Here is a 19,774-nt window from a genome sequence, read left to right as displayed (position 1 = left end):
AGGAGGGATAGTTCTGTTTGTCATCTCTCCCCTCCCCTTTACTGTTGTGTCCTCCCATTTACTGTTATGTCCTCTCTCCCTTATCCACCTATTACTGTGGGCCTGTGCTCCTCCCCCTCTCTCTGACAATTTTAGTCAGGTGTTTCTCTACATTTTGCTTGATGAAGGGCTGAAGCTATATAAAGTACACTGTTTGACCTTCTGAGTTTCTCCACCATTGTGATTTTATTTTAATCACTGCATCTGCAGACTTTTGTGTTTTACTCCTTTAAGATATTTTCAATTTTAAACTTTTCATTGCCCAGACCAAGAAACAATTTAACAAAGTTAAGAAATGGCATTGTCTTGGGGCTAGATACAAGGGCAACCATCAATTTATATAAATAAAGGAAAGGTTCCACTATTGTCATGTAATACTACTTTCAGAATATAACATATGTGAAATTCTTCAACTTTCACTTCACTGTTCTACAAAATTTAATTGGCTACTGTAAAATTGCTCCTAGTGTGCCGGTGGGAAGTAGAATCTTGGAGAAAATGTAGGGATAATAAAATGGAATTAGTGTAGGAATGGTGTAAATGGATGCTTGATGGTTGGCACAGACCAACTATCTAAACAGTCTGTTTCATTCCAGTATGACATCAAGAAAATAATTAAGTTGTGGTGGCTCACCACAAGGCAGGCGAACCGGCCCCACTTGTAAGCCACGTGGCGGGGCAGCCAGCTAAAATGGTGCTATCGGGGGTTTCCCTTCCTTCCAGCTCGGGGCTCAGAAACCTGAGCTTGGGGACCATGTGATGCCCGGATGACGTCAGTGCCCTCCAGCACGGTTCTCAGCCAGGTTCAGGATGGGAGTATGTGCGCCCAGCAGCCTGCAATAAACTAGTCTGCTCACTGAACTCCACCCATCTGGTTGCATGTGTTATTGCAGGAGCAGTGTAGCTGCCGCTACAATTGGTGACCCCAACTGGTTCAAACGTCTTTGAACCCATCATGAGCGAGCCTGGGATCAGCGTTATAGCCGTGAAACTGCCTGAATTCTGGATTCAGGAGCCAGAAACCTGGTTCGTCCATGCGGAGGCCCAGTTTCACCTCCGCCAGATTTCGTCCAACATGACCAAATTCTACCATGTGGTCGCTGCCCTGGACCAGGCCACCGCCAGACATGTGCTGCACCTTGTTCAGCACCCACCCGCCGACAACAAGTATGAGACCATCAAACAAGTGCTTACCGGGTCCCTTGGACTATCCAGACACAAGCGTGCCGCTCGTGTGCTGCACCTCAACGCCCTGGGAGACAGGTCCCCGATGGAACTGATGGACAAGATACTCACGCTCATGGGTGAGCACACCAACTGCCCACTTTTCGAGTGCATCTTCCTCGAACATATGCCCAGGAACATCCACCCACTGCTGGTTCAGGAGTACTTCACTGACCCGAGGAAGGTCACCCAGAAGGCCCAAGAGCTATGGCTCACACGATTCTCAGAAGGCTCAGTGGTCCAGCAGGTCACGAGGCATGGGCACTACCATGCCAAGCTCACCCCTAGCCCTGTGGTAGAGCACCCAGCCCCTGCAGGGGCCCCCAAGAGCATAACCAAGGCCACAGCAGCTGCTTCAGGCCTTTGCTTCTACCACCAGTGCTGGGGAGCCAAGACTCGGAAGTGTCGTCAGCTCTGCTCGTTCAGGGAAATGACCAGGCTGGCCGCTGTTAATGGCTGCGGCAGCTGGCCAAGGACACAGCCTTCTCTACCTGTGGGACTCAGTCAGTGGTCGGTGGTTCCTCGTTGACACTGGAGCCCAGATCAGCATCATACTGACCACGGCCATCAAATCCAGGAACCGACCTTGTGGACCTCCCCTCCATGCGGCCAATGCAACGGCAATCCAGACATATGGAGACAAGACAGTCCACTTCCAGATCGGCCAATAGAATTTCACGTGGAGGTTCACCGTCTCATCTCTCCTGACTGCCATCCTAGGTGCACACTCCTTCCTCACACACGGTCTTCTGGTGGACATTCAAGGTAGGCGCCTGGTGGACGCCCGTACCTTCCAGGCCGTTTGCCTTGATGCCTCCCGCTCGGAGCAACCGCAGATGGCCATGATCACAGCTCACCAACAGGTTGGGGATACAACTACACTGCACCACGGCCTACCACCCGCAGGCCAATGGACTGGTCGAACGTCTGCACCGCCACCTTAAGTCGGCGCTCATGGCCCGCCTCACCGGTTCCGACTGGACGGACGAACTGCCTTGGGTGCTCCTGGGCATCCGCTCCACTCCCAAGGAAGATCTACAGGCGTCATCAGCTGAGCTGGTCGACGGTGCACCACTGGCAATACCTGGTGAGTTCGTCAACACACCTCACAATCCCCAGCGGTCACCGCATGAACTACTTCCTCACATCAGGGTATGCTTGGACTCCTTCGATCCCCCATCGCCACCCAGGCATGGCACCCCCCCGACTCACGTTCCTGGCGAGCTCCTTTCTGCGGAGTTCGTTTTTCGGCACCTCTGCAGCGACCTTACGAGGGGCCATACAGGGTTATACAGCGTTCAGGCTCGACGTTCACACTGGACTTGGGCGGCAGGCATGACAGGGTGAAGCCAGCGCACCTCGATCCTACCAAGCCCATGGTCGTTGCCCAGCCCAAGAAGATCGTCCACCCGGCAAAAAAGGACATTGGCGCCAGTTCTGGGGGAGGGGCTGTGTGGTGGCTCACCACAATGCAGGCGTTGTAAGCCACGCAGTGGGGCAGCCGGCCAAAATGGCACCGTCGGGGGTTTCCCTTCCTTCCAGCTCAGGACTCAGAAACCCCCGCTTGGGGACCACGTGACATCCGGATGATGTCAGTGCCCTCCAGCGCGGTTCTCAGCCAGGTCTGAGCTGGGAGTATAAGTGCAGCCCAGCAGCCTGCAATAAACTAGTCTGTTCACTGAGCTCAACCCATCTGGTTGCATGTGTTATTGCAGGAGCAGTGTAGCCGCCGCTACAAAGTATTCATTCTTACAGTTACTAAAACATATAATGCCTACGTTTGAAAGTTCAATTGTGTTTATGTCTCATACTCACCCTTGGAAAGAATGAATATTTTATTAGAGTTTAAACATGATAAAATACTTTAAGTAATAATGACACCTGCTAATTCTACATTTAGAAACATTCCTACATATTTTTCCTGAAACACTGTGTGCTATCCATTTCATTACTGGACACGTTCAAATAAATACAGGTATCAAATTAATAAATGCAGCAAATTGCTGATGAATATAGGGATATGTAACTAACCTTTGGTTTAGTAACATTCAGGTCCTTCACCATCTCAATGTAGTGCCTTTTCCAGATTCTTTGTTCATAGGGAGTTGGTGAGAAGTTGATGTACCAACCTAATCTCAAGCATTTGGGCATCCACAGTTGGTCCAGTTCAGCCAGATCTTTCCAATGCCAGTTCACCTATAAGAAAACAGAAAGGAGACAATTTAATCAGTGAGAAAGCAGGAGCTAGAAAATGAACAAAAAAAATGTGAGCAACTCCAAAAATATATCATTCACAGTGTAATTAAGCAGCTACAAGCTGCCTTTACCATGAAATAATTCCACAGAAAATGCTCAAGTTTCAGTGCATCTGGACCAAAGTTGCATTTAACTCACTTTTCAGAGTATTTGAGATGGTTTTTCTGTTTATTATGATTTTTTAAAAATTCTCAGGCAGCATGCACTAGTTTCCCCTGTTAAGTTTGCATGATAAATGCCTGATACAAGGACATTTTTAATCTAACCTCTGCTGGGAAACTGGTAGGAATGGATCAACCACATTTTTCACTTTCTGACTGATCTGATCCAATCAGGTTTGCCAGTGTAATATCATAGATGACAGATTGCATCAGTCACTCTCACCTCTGAATCAGAATGTTGTAATTGATTCCATCTTAGAAACTTGTGCTTTAAATCCAGTTCCTCTACAAAACTAGTTAGTGATACATTATCAAAGGTGTTGTCTTTCTTATAAGCCACTACACATTTTTCATCTGCTTTATCAGAAGAACATTAGAGCCTGCAGAGCACCTTTCAAAGGACAGTAGAGCTGTTTTTCATGTCCTGCCAAATATTAATGCCCCAATCATTATCTAAAAACAGATTAATCATTGCCACAATTGAGCTTGTAGGACTAACTTGTGCAATCTTTGTTTACACCTTTGTTTCATGCAATAAAACTTTAAAGGTATTTGGTTGGGTGTACAGAACATTGAGTTATCTTGACTGATATAACTGTTAAAGTATCAAAAGTGCCGGACTTGCTAGCAGAAACATCAGCAAGCAACAAATTTTCAGAGTTCTGAATTCATAGTTCTCCTTCAGTTGATTTTCAGAATGTTATCTTCATTAAAAGTAGTACCTGGATATTTCCTCCATCCAAAATGTCTAAATAATTTCTTTGAATGATCCATCCTGTTTGTTTTCTTTCTTTAATGAGTGGTCAAGTCTACAGTCATCTTATAAGGGCAGAGATCATACAGATTTGTAAAATGATTGTGATAATTTATTTTCTTTCTTTTAAAAATATTTTTATTGAGTTTAACATAATAATCCATCTGCAAGTTATAAATATAGCAAAGCAATATGATAGCATATAATTACAGTAAATGCACAATACAAAATTTTTTAAATTTTATTCCTAATTGTTAAATGTGATTTTTAAAATGATTATACATAAAAATCAGTTAATTAATATTATAAAACATCATGCCTAAATATAGTGTCAAAAAAGGAGATATTCTGGCAGTGTGAGCGGTGGAAGAAACACAGCCACCATGTTGAGAGTCATTAACGACAGTTTTTATTCCAATTCAGCACTTCCCTTGAAGGGGAGCATGAGCTCAGTCACCTGGTGCATTGTGACATCATAGGGTGTGCACTGGTAGGGATGCTGGAGTTACAGAGAAACCTCTGATGACGCCATTTCCCCATGGGTGCCCCGCCACGTGGCGATACAAACGGGGCCGGTTCGCCATGAGGATGTGCGCCGCCACATAACACCCCCAGAACCAGCTACATGTCCTGTCGCTTTGGCAGCCGGCTCCGGTGCTTGGGCACAGTCGTCTGCACCGACTGTGATAAGTCCAGATGGGCCGTCTTCAGGCGGTCCACTGTAAAAAGTTTCCCTCTTCACCCCCAACATTCAGGGTGAAGGTTCCGTCGGACCAGTGCAAGACTTTGTATGGCCACTGTAGCGGTGAACCTTGTGGTCTCCTCTGCACGAAAATGAACTGGGCCGAGCCGAGGTTTTTGGGGCGATGAAACAGCCAGGTGCTGTGGCATGCTGGGGGTGGGGGAGCTAGGGAGGCCAGTCGCCTGCGTAGGTCTGCCAGGAGGTTTTTGTCGGTGGCCATGGTGTCATGGTCTGGGTTGAAAAACTCACCCAGCAGGGAAAGCAGTGCACCATAGACCTTCTCCGCTGCTAAAGCCTGTAGGTCCTCCTTGGGTGCTGTCCTAATCCCAAGGAAGACCCAGGGTATTTCGTCCACCCAGTCTGTTCTGAAGAGCCTGGCCATAAGCGATGCCTTCAGGTGCCTGTGGAACCTCTCCACCAACCATTGGACTACAGGTGGTATGATGTGGTGTGGTGGAGCTTGACCCCCAGGAGCTTTGCCATCTGAGTCCACAGGGCAGACTTGAACTGCGCCCCACTGTCGCTAGTGATGTGCTCTGGGACTCTAAAATGGATGATCCATTGGCTGACCAGAGTCCTGGCGCACGTCTCCACGGAGGCCTCCTTAATCGAGACTGCCTCCGGCCAACTTGTGGCCCGATCCACCACCATGAGGAGGTGACGAACCTCCTTAGTCACAGGCAGGGGCCTGACAACATCAACATGGATGTGTTGGAATCTGCGAACCACTGAATCGCGGTTCTGGATGGGGGTTCACGTGTGTCACTGGACCTTGGAGGTCTGGCACCTGGTACAGTTCCTGGCTAGTTCCACCACCTCCTTCTTCAGCCCGTGCCACACAAACCACTCCGCGACCATCCGCACGGTTGTCTTTACTGCTGGGTGAGTGAGGTCATGGATCAGACTGAAGACCTTCACTCTCCAGTGCGACGGGACCACTGGGCACGTCGTGCCTGTGGAGATGTCGCAGAGCAATGTGTCCGGGATGCTGGGCACCCTGACATCCTTGAGTTTGAGGCCGAGATGGTGATCCACAAGGCCTGCGTCTCCGCATCATTCCTCTGTGCTTAAGTTAGTTGCTCGTAATCCAGGCCAGACGCGAGAGTGTTGATGGGTGGATGGGAGAGCGCATCTGCCACTACATTGTCCTTGCCGGCCCTGTGTCGGATGTCAGTCATGAACTCAGACACGTACGAGAGGTGGCGCTACTGTCTGGCAGACCACGGATACTTGGCCATCGCCAGTGCTTGAGTGATGGACTTGTGATCCATGAAGGGTGTGAATGGCCTGCCCTCGAGGAAGTAGCAGAAATGGCGGATGGCCAAATACAGCGCCAGGAGCTCCCGGTTGAAGGCGCTGTATTTGAGCTCCGGTGGGCACAGTTGCTTTCTGAAAAAGGCCAGCAGGCGCCATTGTCCATCGAGCCATTGATCCACAACCCCCCCACCCCGACTGCCATATGAGGTGTCCATGGAGAGTGCCGTGTGTGCCTCCAGCCGTGGCTACACCAGCAGCGTGGCACTGGCTAGAGCCTCCTTTGTTACGATGAAAGCCCTGTCCACCTCCTCTGACCACAATAAAGTATTTTCTTTGGTGGGGATGAGCATGAACAATGGGCGCACGGTGCGCGTGGCTCCAGGGATGAAACAATGGTAAAAGTTCACCATCCCCGCGAACTCTTGGAGGCCTTTCAGTGTGGAGGGTTTGGGGAATTGTTGAACAGCTGCTACCTTCTCCGGTGCCGGCGTGGCCCCAGCTGCCAAAATGATGTGCCCCAGGAACTGGAGGGACTTCTTGCCGAACTGGCATTTGCCGCATTGACCATGAGGCCGAAGTCCGCCAGCTGGGCAAAGAGTGAGCGGAGGTGGGCTTTGTGTTCGTCACGGTTATGACTGGCAATGAGAATATCATCCAGATAAATTAACACAAAGTCCAGGTCTTTTCCAACCGTGTTCACGAGGTGCTGGAACTTTTGGGCCACATTCTTTAGACCGAAGGGAAAACGCAAGTACTCAAAGAAGCCGAAAGGGGTGATAATGGTCATCTTACCCACGTCATCTGGATGCACTGGGATCTGATGGTCCACTTTGGAGAAGACCCATGCACCATGGAGGTTGGCGGAGAAGTCCTGTATGTGCAGCACCGGGTACCTTTTGGGGGTGGTTGTGTCATTCAATCGACGGTAGTTCCTGCACAGTCTCCAGTCCCCGGACGATTTCGAGTCCATATGGAGCGGCGATGCCCAGGTGCTGTCCGAGCACCGGATGATTCCCAGTTCCTGGAGCCTGAAGAAATCCTCCTTTGCATTCTGGAGCTTCTCTGGCAGCAGCCGTCTGGGTCTTGCATGCAGCGGGGGGCCCTGTGTGGCTATGTGGTGGAAGACCCCATGCTGGGGCAGGGCGGCATTGAACCATGGCTCTAAGATGGCAGGGGGAATTCGTGGAGGATCTCGAATTCATCCCTGGCGGTGGGAATGGTGGCGATTTCTGGCCTGCGGGCTTCTGCTGTGTCTTGTCAGGTGGAGTAGAACATTCGGACGTTGACCAGCCTTTTGCCCTTAATGTCAATCAGTAGGCCGTGAGATCTGAGGAAGTCGGCCCTTAACAGGACGGTGCCCAGAGGCTAGGATGAACCTCCAGTGGAACCTCTCCTTCCCGATCTGGATCTGTGCCCTGCAGGTGCTGTAGGTCCTGATGGTGAAGCCGTTGGCTGCCCGCAGGGTTGGACTTCAAGATCGGGTGCAAGTCTCCAATGCTATGGGGGGGGGGGGGGGGAAGGACATTGAGCTCAGCCCCTGTGTCCACCAGGAGTCGGCAGCTGGTGGATCTGTCTGTCACATGAAGGAGGCTTTTTGTGTGGCCAGCCGAATCAGCCATCAACAGCGGCTGGCCTGGTCATTTCCCTCAAACCCGCAGGGCTGGCGGCACTTACGGAATTGCACTCCCTAGCACTGGTGGTAGAAACACCAGGTCGACTGGCCCTCCTCTGGCTTGGTCTTGGGAGCGGCTTGCAGTCGGCTGGCTCCTGGTCATGCTACCTGGTTGAGGGCTGCCTTGTTCTCCCTTTTTGTGTGCCAGAGGACATCCGCACGGGCTGCTGCTCTCCTCAGGTTCGAAAAGTCTTCATCTGTGAGGAGCAGCTGGATGTCCTCCGGCATCTGTTCCAGGAATATCTGACAGAAGAGAAAACAAGGCTTGTGGTCTTCTGCCAAGGCCAGCATTTCGTCCATCAGTGCCAATGCACTACGGTCCCCAATCCCATCTAGGTGAAGGAGCCTGGAAGACCATTGCTGGGGAGTTATCCGGAAAGTTCCAAGCAGCAGGTCTTTGAGGGCGGTGTACTTGCCTGAGCCGGGGGGTGGGGGGGGGGGTGGTGGATGATGTCGTCCACCCTCGCTGCCGTATCTTTGTCCAGGGCGCTCACCACATGATAGAACATCGTGCCATCTGAGGAGATACTGCGGAGTTGAAATTTTGCTTCCTCCTGCCCCAACCAAGTTCTCGGTTGGTGGGTCCTAAAGGGGCGAACCTTGATGGAGACAGCATTAACCTTTGCTGAATCTATGGTGTTTTGAGTCCAAAAAAAGGTCTGGGCTTGTTGGGGTCACCTCTGTGGTGGTGTTAGCAGTGGAAGAAATACAGCTATCATGTTGATGGTCATTAATGACTTTTTTAATTCAAATTCAGCACGTCCCTATAAGGGTAGCAGGAGCTCAGTCACCTGGTGCATTGTGACATCATAATCGCTGCCCAGGGTGTGCACTGGAAGGGATGCTGGAGTCAGAGAGAAACCTCTGACGACGCCATTTCCCCATGGCTGCCCTGCTACGTGGTGATACATTTGGGGCCAGTTCACCATGAGAATATGCACCGCCACAATATCATCTAGGATAATCATAATTAAACCTCAGAAATCCACTTATCAAAAAGAAAAAGAAAAAAACCTAAAACTAATACTAATCTAACCACTCCCTCTAATCAAGGTCACAAGAAAAATACAAAGGTGGATCAAGTCATGACTTCCAGAAGACAGACAGATCAGCACTAGAGCACCAAATCACCTAAAATTGCCAATTATGATAGTATGGTAGCGGCGTAATAGATAGTCTACAACTCCCAGAAGACTAGTGAACCTGCACAGGATGTCATAACGTCATGATGTGGCACGTGTGGTTCAGTATTTTAAAAGAGTACGCGTGTTACTCGAGTAAATGAGTTCTGATTTACCTGCAACTGTGTGTGTCATTATTTTGCATTCATCAGCCACCACTGTGTTTTCAGTGGCTACAATTGGGCCAAAATGAGTTTTTGGACCAAATGGATACTGCAGCTGTTGCCATTAAGCTACTGCCCTTCTGGATGGCGGAACTAGAGCTTTGCTTTCAACAGGCTGAGGCATAATTTCACCTCAGGAAGATTGAGATGGATGCGACTCGCTATTATCACCTCGTCAGTGTCTTGGACCAAGCCACTGCCAAGCAAGTTGGTGACGTCCTGTGCAATCCACCAGAGCCTGGAGAGCACAAGTATGACCCTCTAAAAGTGCTCCTGCTGTGAATTTACAGCATGACCCGCAGAGAAAGGATCACCAGACTGTTACACATAGAGGAGATGGGTGACCGCGACCCATCCAAACTAATAGACAACATGTTTTGCCTGGCATCCAGCCAACAGCCAGATATGTTATTTGAACAGCTCTTCCTGGAGAGGATGCCAGAAGACATTAGTCTCCTTATTATCACAAAGTTCTTTCAAAGACCCCAGGGCAGTCGCTGCAGAGGAGACGTCCTGTGGCTGGCAAAAAAAAACAAAAAAAAAACACCAAGAGGTCTTTGGACAATGTCACTGCATCACAGCTGTCTGCACCCAGCACCTCCATGTTGACACTATTTCCCAAATCAACGCTCTCAACAGACCAGCTCCTATAACGAGGCAACGTCTCAATTCAAACAAACAGCCCGTCGACACTTTCACCTGGTGTTTTTACCATCACCATTGGGGAGTCAATGGACGCAAGTAGCTGCCACCCTGTGCATTCTCGAAAAACTCCTCATTAATGGCTATGACGGTTGGCTGGAAATCTACAAACCTTGTATATATTTGGGATCAGCTATCTCAACATAAAACTTTGGTGGCAGTGTCACAACCACTACTTGGGGCCAACTTCCTTTAAGCTCATTTGTTTATGGTAGATTTAAAAGGGTGTCGGCTGGTGGATAGTACCACCTTTCAAACTGTTCACCTGGCAGAATCGCATGATCCTGTGCTATGCCTTCAAGCCCTGCATAAGACGGTTGGTAAGTTCTCCAGGCTTTTAGAAGTTTCCGGAAAGTACAATTCTGCAGTTTTTGACCCCCACCATGAACATGGAGTAACTCACCATATTTCTACCATTCATGCCTCCGAAGAAACTACAATTAGGTAAACAAGAATTCCACAAAATGGAAGAACTGAGGATAAGTCACCCATGGGCATCTCCATTACATTTAGTTCAAACACACACCAGAGGGTGGAGACCTTGTGGAGATTATAGATGGCTCAACAACACCACTATACTGGATTGCTACACTATTTCCCATATTCAATCTTTTTCAGTGAATCTGCATGGGGTGAAAATCTTTTCAAAAGTCAACTTGGTGCGCGGATATCACCAGGTGCCAGTGGAATCAGACAACATCCCCAAATTATCAATAATTACCCCTTTCGGATTGTTTGAATTTTTACATATGCCTTTAGGTTAAAAAATGCAGCTCAGACGAATTATGGACACAGTAGGGTGTGACATGGCCAACATCTTCATTTATCTAGATGACATATTAGTCGCCACCAAAAATAAAGAAGAGCACATGGAACATCTGCGTACACTCTTTAGACGTCTGTGAGAATTTGGACTGACCATCAATCCAGATAAATGTGTTTTTGGACAACAGTCCATCGAATTCCTGGGGCAAGGTTCCGCTTCCTTCCAAGATTGAAGGCGTTACTGAATATTCCAGACCAACCATGGTCAAAGTTCTGCTAGAGTTCTTGAGGATGGTTAATTTTTTTTAAATTCGTCGATTCCTTCCAGCAGCAGTTCACATTATGAAGCCTCTGTTCAATCTGCTGTCTGGTAATATCAAATCTATTCAGTGGAAAGTTGAAATGCTTTCAGAAAGACAAAGGAACCATTAGCTCAAGCAACCATGCTCAGTTATTCAGTCCTAAATGCAGCCACTGTGCTTTCCACAGAGGCGTCTGATTTGGCCATAGGGGGCGCTCTGCAGCAGTATGTCAATGGACAATGGAAGCCTTTAGCATTCTTTAGCTGCCACCTCTGTGAGGGCAAGAAAAAATACAGCACCTTTGATAAAGGGCTCCTAGTCATTTATTTGTCCATCCATTATTTCCGTTACTTTTTGGAAGGCAGACACTTCATCATTTTCAGACCATAAACCCTCAACCTTCATATTTTCGAAGGTGTCAGAACCATGGTCAGCTCAACAACAGTACTAATTATCCTTTATTTCAAAATTCACTACCGGAATACATTTCTGGAATAGATAATGTAGTGGCTGATGCACTTTCCTGCTCAGGTGTGCTCGAGGTATCAGCTACGGACCATGGTATTGACTACATGGCTCTTGCCGCTGCCCAAGCACAAGACGGTGAGATGGAGTCAATGCAGATAGCAAGCTGCTCTTTTGCCACATGCCAACAGGACATCCACTGACAGTTGTTTCAGCTTTGTGGAAAAGTTGATTTTTGCTTCTATCCATGGTCTTTCTCATCCATTCATCAGATCAACCATTTGTCTGATTTCAGACAGATGTGTTTGCCCAAGTCTGAAGAAAGACGTCATGCAAACAGTCAGATTTTGCGTCAGAAAGTCAAAATCTACCAGCATTCAAAAGCACCACTACAATCCTTCCCACTGATAACTCGCCGCTTCGACTATGTCCATGTGGACATTGAGGAACCAATTTCAGTTTCATAAGGTGACCACTATCTCTTCATGGTGATCAATAAATTTATGAGGTGGCCAGAGGCAGTCCCCATGGCGGATGTTTCTATGGACTCTTGTGCACGAGCAATCCTTGATTTACATCTTTGTTATGGACAGCCTTATCTTGGCTGCTCAGCTATAGGCTTCATCATACAAGCACCTATCACCCGCAGTCTAATGGAATGGTATAATGATTAGAATTAAATTATTTGTAAGTCTCATTAATTTTAGAATGATCAATTGTCATTGTGCCATCTCTCATTCGAATCATATTAATTTGTTTTATAACTGCAATACCTTTCAATTGACCTACAAGTAACTTACCATTCTTTTCACCATAAATATAAAAGTGACTTCTACTTCTCAACAATTGTTGTTCAATAGGTTATGTAGAAAAATCAAATTTAATTTTAAGTTCAACTTTTTAAAAAAATATCGCTCTGTGTCTTTATTTTGCACAAATAATATATCAATTTGTTTAATCTGGTTAATAAATTCCAGTCTTTCTTTATTTGACTTTTTCCTAAAATTAGCTGAGTAGGAAATAATTTGTCCCCTCAAATAAGCTTTCATAGTATCCCAAAAAATCAAATTAGACATTATTGGAGAGGAATTTGTATTAAAAACTGCATTTGTTGTTCCAAAAATTTAAGAATCATTTATCTGTTAATAAAGAGGTTCCAAATCTCCATTGTCTTTTAAAAACAGGAATATCAGAAATATTAAAGGCTAAAACTACAGGAGCATGATCAGATATAACTATTGTCTGATAGTCACATTCTTTAGTCAGAGATCAATTGATTATTAATTAAAATATAATCAATTCTAGTTTAAAAATGGTGCACAGTTGAAAAAAAACACTCCCTTTTAGTAGGATTTAAAAATCATTATACATCTGAAACACCATAATTTGATTGAAAAGAATAAATTAAAGTTACTGATTTATAAAGAGTAGTAGATCGAGGAGAAGAATGATCCAAAACTGTATCAAAACCCCTCCCAAGATCAGGTAAAGCTGAAAAAAAATTAAAAAAGCAGGATAATCTGTGTTCAGTGCATAAACATTGGCCAATACAACCAACTTGGTTGCACAAGTACCAATTCTAGAAGACAATTGACCATTACCTCCTCAAGGACAATTAGAGAAGGGCAACAAATGAAGGCTTTGGAAACAATATCTATATCTCAAAAATGTATTTATTAAAAAAAATCTTTTTGGCATATATGTTACCTGTGCACACCGGCAAAGGCTCCTTGGATCCAAGAAGGAGAAGATGTACAAAGCCAGTACTCTGGGAAGGAAACAAGTGAAGTCCAAAGCTTCCAGTGGAACTCTACTGCGCAAATGTTGCTCACAAAACTTCAACTGAGAGACAGAACATCTTTCAAACAGGTCAAGAAGAATCTTGCGACGTTGGGCATCACTCCATTTATCAAACTGAGTAAGGACATGAGGGAATTCAAAATACTCATTGTCAATGCAGTGATATTTGGTGCAATCCAAACCATTGTGATCAATACCCAAAAAAAGAGCAAGTTGTCACTCTCTACCTCCCTTTCTTTTTCTTCTCTTCCTCATCTGCTCTAAACTTTTGTTCTTTCCTTTTCTTATTCCTCACTTGCTCCTCACTTCCATCCAACTTATTAACCATCTTTTCTTCCCTCCTATCCATACTTTAACTTTCCCCTTGAAACTATTAGCTTCCTTTTATGCATTCCTCATCACCCATCCATCCATCACTGCCTCAATACTTCATTTCCATCTTCTCTTCTCTTCCTCTCATTTATATTCTACAGGCCACACATTTTCCCCTCCTTGTACTCCTTTTATGCATTCCTCATCACCCATCCATCCATCACTGCCTCAACACCTCATTTCCATCTTCTCTTCTCTTCCTCTCATTTATATTCTACAGGCCGCACATTTTCTCCTCCTTGTACTCCTTGTTTTTTTTCTGAAAAAAACTAATTCATGCCTTCTTTAATCAGCAAAGCAATAGGAGATGAGCTTGTAACTAGATGAAGATAACATATTCAAAATGCTAAAAATTTAATTATCATTCATTATAGTTCTGAAACTTAGGAAAGGAATTTGGGCTTTCCTTCTGCCAATTTTCTGCTTCTGAGATAAATCTTCTGTACCCCTATATAAACAACATTTTCCAAGTTCTAATATTTCCCAATTTCAAAATGTGTCATCTTCAAGGAAATGTGAGCGACAATATTCCGAATTACTCTTTTATTACTCCAACAAAACTTTGTAGATGCAGCTTTAAGTAGCTTTAATTTGTTGATAAAATGGATAAACATTTTGCATAACTTCGCACTGAGAGTTTCCTAACAATAATAAACAAAGCATACTATATAAACGATATTCAACTTCAAACAGATACAAGAAATAGAGAAAATTAAAACAAAATAAGATTAATTAAGATGAATTCAAAGAAAAGCACCTTGAGCTTACGTCCCCTTCATAATTCTTTGAAAAATGAGATGCAAGCTCTTGGTATGCTTGGATATTATGACATATGACATCATAGTCACTATGGTAACACTACAAACCATTTTACTTAAAGGGATAGGCACAAAATTAACTATGAATCAAAAACAAGGTTTTAACCTTTACACCCCGCTCTTACTTTTCTCTCCACTGCAGCTATGAGGCCATTCAGAAGAGCATGCATTGAAAAATATATTCATGTGACATATCTCATTTAAATGATAATTAACAACATGCACATTCATGTAAAGATTAATAAAAGTAAGGCATATAGATCTGAAGAGCTGTCTCAATAGAAACTGTTTAGGTGCAGTACTGAGTCATAATGATCAAGAAGGCTCTATTTCTCATTGGTCAAGTTTGGTCAAGTTTGATCAATTCAGCTGTGAGATTGTTAAAACAAATTTTAAAATATTGGACAAGGTCCCCATGGTAGACCCATTCAGGAAGTCGTGAGGCATGGGATCCATGGAACTTTGGCTGCATGGATTCAGAATTGTATTGCCAACAGAAAACAGAGGGTAGTAGTAGATGGAAGGTATTCTGACTGGAGATAAGTGACTAGTGGAGTTCCATAAGGAGTGGTTTTGGGACACCTGCCTTTTGTGATTTTTAAAAAATGACCTGGACACAGTGGAGGTATGGGTCAGTGTTTGCAGATGATATGAAGCTTGGAGGTGTGGTGGATAGTGTAGAAGGTTGTTGTAAGTGACAACAGTGGAGAAGTGGCAGATGGTTCAATCTGGATAAGTGTGAAGTGATGGATTTTGGAAGGTCAAACCTGAAGGTAGAGTACATGGCTAATGACAGGATTCTTAACAGTGTGGAAAAACAGAAGGACATTGGGGTCCAAATCCATAGATCTCTCAAGGATGTTACGCAGGTTGATACAGTAGTTAAGAAGGCTTATAGTATGCTGGGCTTCATTAGTTGGGGAATTGAGTTCAAGAATCATGAAGTTGTAGCAGCCCGCTGCCACGACAATCGGGCCAGTGCTCTGGGCAGCGAGCGCAACAAAAAGCCAACAAACTGTGTAGCGGCGCTGACCCCAGCGTGAACCGGCAGACGAATGGCTAGGGCAGTGTAAGGGCCAGCGACCCCAAAATGGCGTTGGCCCTGCTGAAAAGCCAACACATGGGATCAACGCACGGGGAAGAAGGGATTGTTATATAGGAATGCACTTGCACTCGGGAAACTCGCTTTTGTTATGTGGGCCTTTGCGTCAGTAAAGAAAGGAAATGGCAGGAACACGAACTGTATAAAAGTCGGGCTTGAGCCACCAATAAAGCAGAGCTATACCTGTGTGTGTGAGTGTGTGTCTTTCTTCGCGTAGCACGCAGCTACAGGTAATCTTGCAGCTCTACAAAACTCTGGTTAGACTAAACTTGGAATATTGTGTTCAATTCTGGTCTCCTCATTACAGGAAGGATGTGGAAGCTATGGAGACGGTGCAGAGAAGATTTACCAGGATGTTGCTTGGATTGGAGAACATGCCTTATGAGGCAAGATTAACAGAGCTAGGGCTTTACTCTTTGGAGCGAAGATGGATGAGAGGTGACTTAATAGAGGTCCACAAGATTAAGAGAGGCATAGATAGGGTGGAGAGCCAGCACATTTTTCAAGGGGCAAGAGTAGCAAACATCAGAGGACATCTGCACAAGGAGAGGAGAGGAAAGTTTAGGGAAGATGTCAGGGGTAAGTTTTTTTTTAAATATAGTCACAGTGAGTAGTTGGTGCCTAGAATGCATTTCCAGGTGGTAGTGGAGGCTGGTACAATAGGAACATATAAAGTATGCAACAAAATGAGAGGGCTATGGGTTTGAAGTAAGGAAGGCTTAGTTTTTAAAAAATAATATTTTATTTTTCACACTGTGAACCATATCAACCAAAATATATACAAACGTTTCTCATTAAATATACACTGGCATTTTCTCCCTTTTTTTACCCCTACCTTCCCACCCCCCTCCAAAACCAATAAATATTCAACATATACAATAAAATAAAACCATTAAACAATGTCATCACACAATGAAAAATAAACAAGAAAAAAGTGTCATTTACTTTTACACACTGAATCAAGTAGTTTTGTCTTCTTATCATTTTAGGGGGTGGAGGTCCAAGGCAAACCCTCTCTGCTATGTTCAATGTATGGATCCCAAATTTCTTCAAATAATGTGACTTTATTTTTTTTAATTAAATGTTATTTTTTCTAATGTAATACATTTATTCATTTCCATGTACCATTGGTGTATTCTCAGGCTCTCTTCCATTTTCCAAGTTGACATTGTACATTTTTTTGCTACTGCTAAGGATATCATAATAAATCCTTTTTGTGCTTTATCCAATTTGAGGCCTAATTCCTTACTTGTTGTTCCCATTTCCTTCTTACAGTGAAAACATCGATCTGATAATGTTGGATCCATTTTTTTAAAAAACTTTTGGGTCATGATATATAACCTGTGTAACCAATTAAACTGTATCATGAGTAACTTTGTGTTTATTATATTCTTCATAGTACCAGAATATAACTTTTCCCATGTTTCATTTTTTATCTTTATGCTTAAATCCTTTTTCCACTTTTATTTGGGTTTATAGCTTATTTCATCATTTTTCTGATCTTGCAGCTTAATATACATGCTCGTAATAAACTTTTAATCATCATTGTGTTTGTAATCACATATTCAAAGCTGCTTCCTTCTGGTAATCTTAGTCTGTTTCCCAATTTATCCTCTAAATAAGCTTTCAATTGATGATATGCAAAAATTGTACCTCGAGTTATTCCATATTTGTACCTCAACTGTTCAAATGTTAATAAATTATTTCCAAAAAAACAATTTTCTATTCTTTTCTCTCCCATTCTGTAAAGAAAAGGTTATCTATTGTAAAAGAGATTAGTGGATTTTGCATCAATAATAATTTTGGTATTTGGTAATTTGTTTTTTCCTTTCTAAGTGAATCTTCTTCCATATATTGAGTAAATGATGCAGTACTGGGGAGCTTTTATATTGTACCAGCTTTTCATCCCACTTATAAAGTATATGTTCCAGTACCTTTTCCCCTATTTTATCTAGTTCCATCTTAGTCCAGTCTGATTTTTTCCCTTGACTGGTAAAAAGCTGATAAATACCATAATTGTGCTGCTCTATAATAATTTTTAAAGTTTGGTAACTGCAAACCACCTGGTTGTACCTCTCTGTTAATTTATCAAACACTATCCTCAGTTTCCCCCCTTCCACAAGAATTCCTTTATTATTCTCTTTAGTTCATTAAAGAATTTATCCTAAGGGAATTGGTAATGATTGAAATAAGTATTGTATCCTTGGGAACACGTTCATTTTAATGTAGTTTACCTTCCCTATCAACGTTAGCAGTAATTCTTTCCAATGTTCTAAGTCTTCCTCCAATTTCTTTATTAGTGGCTGATAATTTAATTTGTACAAGTGCCTTAAGTTATTATCTAACCTAGGTATCGGATTGCTTGTGTTTGCCATTTAAATGGTAATTCTTTTTTCAATTCTGTACAATCCGCATTACTCATTGGCATCATTTCACTTTTATTTGCGTTGATCTTGTACCCTGATATTTCTCCATATTTCTTCAATTTCTTATGTAATTCTTTTATTGATATCTCTGGTTCTGTTAGGTATACTATGATATCTGCAAATAAGCTGATTTTATACTCCTCCTCCTTTATTTTTATCCCTTTTATTTTATTTTCTATTCTTATCAGTTCTGCCAATGGTTCTATTGCTAAGGCGAACAATGAGGGGGATAATGGACATCCCTGTCCAGTTGAACTACTTAATTTAAAGTGACTCGATACATATCCATTTACTGCTACCTTCGCCAACGGTCCATTATACAATGCTTTAATCCAATTTATATATTTTTCTAGTAGATTGAACCTCTATAATACTTTAAATAAATAATTCCATTCTACTCTATCAAAGGCTTTTTCTGCGTCTAAAGGAACAGCCACTGTTGGCTTCTTATTTCCTTGAACTGCATGAATTAGATTGGCCAATCTGCTAATAATTTTGCTATTATCTTATAATCAGAATTAAGTAAAGATATTGATCTATATGATGCTGGTGTTACTGGATCCTTCCCAGTCTTTGGTATTACTGTAATTATTGCCATCTTACATAAATCTGGCAAGTTTTGTGTTTCTTCTATCTGGTTCATTACTTCCAGGAGAGGAGGAATTAATAACTCTTTAAATGTTTTATAGAATTCTATTGGGAATCCATCCTCTCCAGGCGTTTTATTGTTCAGCAGCTTTTTAAATATATCCTGTATATCCTCTATTTCACTAGGCTTTATCAGTTTTTGTTCCTCCTTGCAATTTCTGCAGTTCAATTTTAGCTAAAAACTCTTCTACTTTATCACCTTTCCCCTCGTTCTCAGTTTGGTATAATTGTTCATAAAATTCCTTAAAGTTCTCATTAATCTCTATTGGATTATATGTAATTTGTTTGTCCTTTTTCCTTGATGTCAATACAGTTCTTTTAGTTTGTTCTGTTTTAAGTTGCCAGGCTAACATTTTTCTGTGTTTTTTCTCCTAGTTTGTAATACTTTTGCTTTATTTTCAATATGTTCTTCTCCATGTTATATATTTGTAATGTTTCGTATATTTGTTTTGTCCGCCAAGTCTCTTTTTCATTTTATCATTCCTTTTTACTCATTCCTTTTCTGCACTTACTATCTCCCTTTCCAACTGCTCTATTTCCCGATTGTAGACCTTTTTCATCTTAGTTACATCTTATTATCTGTCCTCTAATGAAGGCTTTCATTGCGTCCCACAATATAAATTTGTCTTTCACTGATTCCATATTTATTTCAAAATATGTTTTAATTTGGCATTCAATAAACTCTCTAAATTCCTGCCTTTTAAGTAGCATGGAGTTTAACCTCCATCTATATGTTCTTGATGGAATGTCCTCCAGTCCTATTGCTAATAACAGGGGTGAATGATCAGATAGTAATCTAGCTTTATATTCAGTTTTCCTAACTCTCCCTTGAATATGGGCTGACAACATAAACATATCAATCCTTGAGTATGTTTTATGCGTACTTGAATAATATGAATATTCCTTCTCTCTTGGGTGCTGTCT

General features: G+C 43.3%; 1 protein-coding gene across 11 annotated transcripts in view; it reads right to left on the bottom strand.

Annotated features, from left to right (window-relative positions):
- Window positions 1–19,774, bottom strand: part of fbxo16 (F-box protein 16) — a 164,146-nt gene that overhangs the window by 109,641 nt on the left and 34,731 nt on the right. For 10 of the 11 annotated variants that reach the window (XM_069885916.1, XM_069885920.1, XM_069885915.1 and 7 more), the window contains 2 exons: window positions 13,392–13,598; window positions 3,295–3,459 (listed from right to left, as the gene is read on the bottom strand). In XM_069885916.1, the coding sequence (XP_069742017.1) occupies window positions 3,295–3,459; window positions 13,392–13,598 (372 nt within the window). The remainder of the gene's footprint in view (window positions 1–3,294; window positions 3,460–13,391; window positions 13,599–19,774) is intronic. The other variant, XM_069885922.1, reaches the window with a different exon arrangement.

This window comes from Narcine bancroftii, chromosome 6 (genome assembly GCF_036971445.1).
Source record: "Narcine bancroftii isolate sNarBan1 chromosome 6, sNarBan1.hap1, whole genome shotgun sequence".
NCBI classification, from domain to species: Eukaryota; Metazoa; Chordata; class Chondrichthyes; order Torpediniformes; family Narcinidae; genus Narcine; species Narcine bancroftii.
This window is presented reverse-complemented; position numbering and strand designations above follow the sequence as displayed.